The sequence below is a fragment of the Octopus bimaculoides genome, chromosome 10 (assembly GCF_046866305.1).
Source record: "Octopus bimaculoides isolate indiv1 chromosome 10, ASM4686630v1, whole genome shotgun sequence".
In the NCBI taxonomy this organism is placed as follows: domain Eukaryota; kingdom Metazoa; phylum Mollusca; class Cephalopoda; order Octopoda; family Octopodidae; genus Octopus; species Octopus bimaculoides.
In genome coordinates this window covers 76615136-76619152 of record NC_142937.1, presented here as the reverse complement: position 1 = coordinate 76619152, position 4017 = coordinate 76615136, and the positions used below count along the sequence as shown (strand labels likewise).

At 32.5% G+C, this 4017-nt stretch overlaps 1 protein-coding gene across 1 annotated transcript in view; it reads left to right on the top strand.

Annotated features, from left to right (window-relative positions):
* Window positions 1–2939, top strand: part of LOC106871554 (uncharacterized) — a 92402-nt gene extending 89463 nt beyond the window's left edge. The window contains exon 4 of the mRNA XM_014918057.3: window positions 1–2939. This exon is cut by the window's left edge and continues 29 nt beyond it. Within this exon, the coding sequence (XP_014773543.1) occupies window positions 1–1516 (1516 nt within the window). The 3' untranslated portion in view covers window positions 1517–2939.
* Window positions 2940–4017: the final 1078 nt, after the last annotated feature.

Sequence of the window (4017 nt, the reverse complement as noted above, 5' to 3'; positions counted from 1 at the left end):
AAACCTGCGTTATTTAGATGCATCTCATAATCAAATTTGTGTGCTTCCTAGTAGTGTCGCAGGCTGGCAGTATGGACTAAACACGCTGCTACTGAATTCAAATCAAATTACAGAGATGCCAGCAGATTTCGGAACATTAAAACGCATAGAAACTCTAAATTTAGCTGATAATGTGATTCGCCTTGTACCAAGCAATTTTCTTGAACTAGTGTCACTTAAATATTTAAATCTGTCCAACAATCAGATATCAAAATTTTACACAGTTGGTAAGTTATTCAGCTTGGAACATCTTTATTTTGCCAACAATCAGCTTACTAATATTCCTTTTGACATTGGTAATCTAACCCATTTAATTACTTTGGACGTTGCTGGGAACAATATTCCGTCTTTCCATCCAGATCTCGGCAGAATCAAGTCTTTGAAAAATGTCAACTTCAGTGACAATGGTATTACTCACTTCCCATCATATCTTGGAGCAAATCAAGTTATTAGAAGTTTTAAATTCGCTAAAAATAACCTTAAGGACGAACTCGATCTTAGCAGATTAATGTTTATGGAGGAATTCGACGTATCTGAAAACGGTTTCTTCACGTTACCAAAATATTTAGGGGAGATGAAATTTCTACGTATTATTGATGTGACAAACTGCATGGTTTCCAATTTCACAGTTCCCAAAACTATAGAGCAACTAAAATTGTCTGGGAACCCACTAGCAACCGATCCGAAATCCATCTTAGGTGTTATTGCCGAAAAGCAGAATTCAAAGTTTCTAACACATTTATACCTAAGTAATATTGGGTTAGAGGACATTCCGATTTCTATTGGTCGATGTAAGATGTTAGAGGTACTAGACGTGAACCATAACAACCTCAGATGTATTCCTGATAATATTTGTAAGCTTCGAAACCTAGTAGAACTAAATATTAGTAACAATGAAATAACAGAATTGCCAAAGAAAATTGATGGATTTGTACGTTTACGTAAATTAAAAGCGACTTGTAATAAGATCAAGGAAATTCCCGAGGGAATGTTAAATATGTGTTTGTTGAACGAATTAGATCTTTCTATGAATCAGCTTACTGATTTGCCAGGTGAGTTCGGGGATATGCTAGGGCTAAATTATGTTGATCTGTCATATAATTCCATTAGAGTATTCCCTGATGCTAAAATGGAGGTTATGGCTTCGGTGTGTGAATTAATATTGGTGGGAAATCGTGTCAGTGCTATTCCACCTAGTTTCACATCAATATATAGGGTTAGAAAACTAGATTTGACAGGAAATCATGTAAAAACTATACCGAAAGACATGTGGAATATGCACCGCCTAGAAGAACTCATACTGAAAGACAACGTAATCGAAACTGTTCCAAATACTATTTGTAAGTTGCCCTCTATTAAATTATTGGATTTATCAGATAACAAAATAATGAATTTTCCAGCAAAATTTGAAAAGATGAAACAACAAGGCGTGGTGATAGTATCTGACCATCAAAACCCAAGGAAAACTAAAAATTAAGAATCAAGGTATTGTCAAAACCATTAACAACGTTATCGGAACAATTGTCACGTTCTGTTTTAAATGAACAAAAAATGGAAATACATACAAAGAAGTATATATACAAAGAAGTATATATGGAAATACGTACAAAGAAGTATATATTTATACACACAGTGACAAAAATATTGCCATGTTAAAAGTTGCAATATACCGGATTGTTTTCATGTGTGAAACCGACAGCATAATTTCTTGCATTAATGATAATAATTAACAAGTTAATAATATGATAGAAATGTTTCAAATTGAGAATAATTCTTGTTTTGTATATATGTGTGTGTGTGTGTATGTGTGTGTGTGTGTGTGTGTGTGTGTGTGTGTGTGTGTGTGTGTGTGTGTGTGTTTATGAAATTTTAGATTCGAAATAATTGTTTGTAACAAAAAATGTGACAGAAGAGGAACCATCAGGAATATATATGTCCGGATCAGAAACGCGTACCAAATTTCTATTTACCACACATTAACTGGTAAACAAATATTCAACGCCAGCTTCTACATTAAAACCTTGATGAAAGTATTGCAGTTGAATCTGGATGGCAATAACTTATTATTTTTAAAGTAGCACTTCAAAGAAAAATGAAAGCATATATTTCAAACAAACTGGTTAGTAGTGAAGGAGGAAGAAAGTTTTCAAATTACGAATTTGTGCTTAGTTGTACTGAATTGTTTGAAAAAAGTATTGCAATGATAAGTGATATCTATTAACAAAATGAGAAAATTATATATCTGAAAACGACTTGAATAAGTAACAAAGATATTACATCTATCATTAAAGACAAAAATTTCAAAAAAGCCTTTCATTTTCAAACGCGCGCACACACACACACACGCACACACACACACACACACACACACACACACACACACACACACACACACACACACACACACACACACGTATATATACATAGTACATAGTACATGAAACATGTTTCAGAAGCATGGTAAAATATTCATAATTCCTGCGTTAAGTCATATAAATCACCGGCCATTCCATCCATTTCATCAGGCGTCCGACAGCTTATAAGAAGGGATATATAAAATCGTAAACGCCCTTTGGATTAGTTTTAATGTTTCTGTTAAATACATTACGAAGTACATCTTCATTCATCGTTAAAATACTGGCAGTATTTTCGAGGTTTAAACGTTTTTCGAATGAATACCACTTTAAACAATTCGTCATTAAAAAACAGCATTTTGGAGAAATCTCGACAACTATATATATTACGTTAATGAGCATCAATTTCAATCAGCATTGAAGTACTTAGATGAAATATTGGGTTCTATTAAAATTCTTTGATGCTTTAAGAAATGTATATTTTGTTGTTTATTTTTTTCTTACTACTCTAAGAATTGGAAAATAAAAGTAAAAGGATGTACCATTTTTAAATGTTTGGAATTATTTTTTATTATACTACTAATAATGGTTTCAAATTTTGGCACTAGGCCTGCAAATTTAGGGGAAGAGATAAGTCTATTACGTCGACCTCGGTGTACGTCTGGTACTTACCTTATCAACCTCGAAAGGATGAAAGCCAATGTCTTCCACAGCGAAAGGTTGACGTTTCCTTTGATAATAATGATAATCCTTTCTGGTATAGGCACAATGCCTGAAATATCTACAACTACTGTGTGAATATCTAACCATTCCTTTCTCCCTGAGTATTCGAAAATATGAACATCATCCTCCTTTTTGTTCTAAGAACACTACCATTTCTCTCTGTGCGGTAATACAAAAGACCATTTTTAGTAAATCTGAAAATTTTATTATCTACAACTTGTTTTGTTTTCCTTTTGACTCTCCCTGAGTATTCACAAATGTAAATATCCTTTTCTTTGCAATAATCCTACTGTATTCTCCAACTGGACAGACAAACGAACTTCTCAAGAAAACTTAAGAACTTTAATATATTACCCAAATACGTAAACATATCTTTTATTCCAACAACACAACTGAATTCAGAAATTCAAAAATTCAACGACGTGAATATCAGTATGTATATATATATATATATATATATATATATATATATATATATATATATATATATATATACATTTATATGTATATATATGTATATGTGTGTGTGTGTGCGTGCGTGTGTGTGTATGTATATATATATATATATATATATATATATATATATTATTATCGTTTTTTCTACCAATAATTACAAATAGAACAAGTTGAATTGCTTCTTTTCAAGGCAGCGCTCTCAGTGGCCACTGGTAGTAGTAAACACATTTGACCTCTGCTGACCCAAAGGGTGCGAAGATTCTTTTGCCTCTGTGGCTGACCTCCCCACCATCTGCCGAATCTATTTATAGACCTGCAGAATATGATATATTCACCAAACTAGTACCAACTATTTCCTCCAACAACCACATATTTATTTATTTATGATTATTTCAAGTACAAGACAAAAGTTGAAAATAAAGAACATTTAGTAAATTTTTTTAAT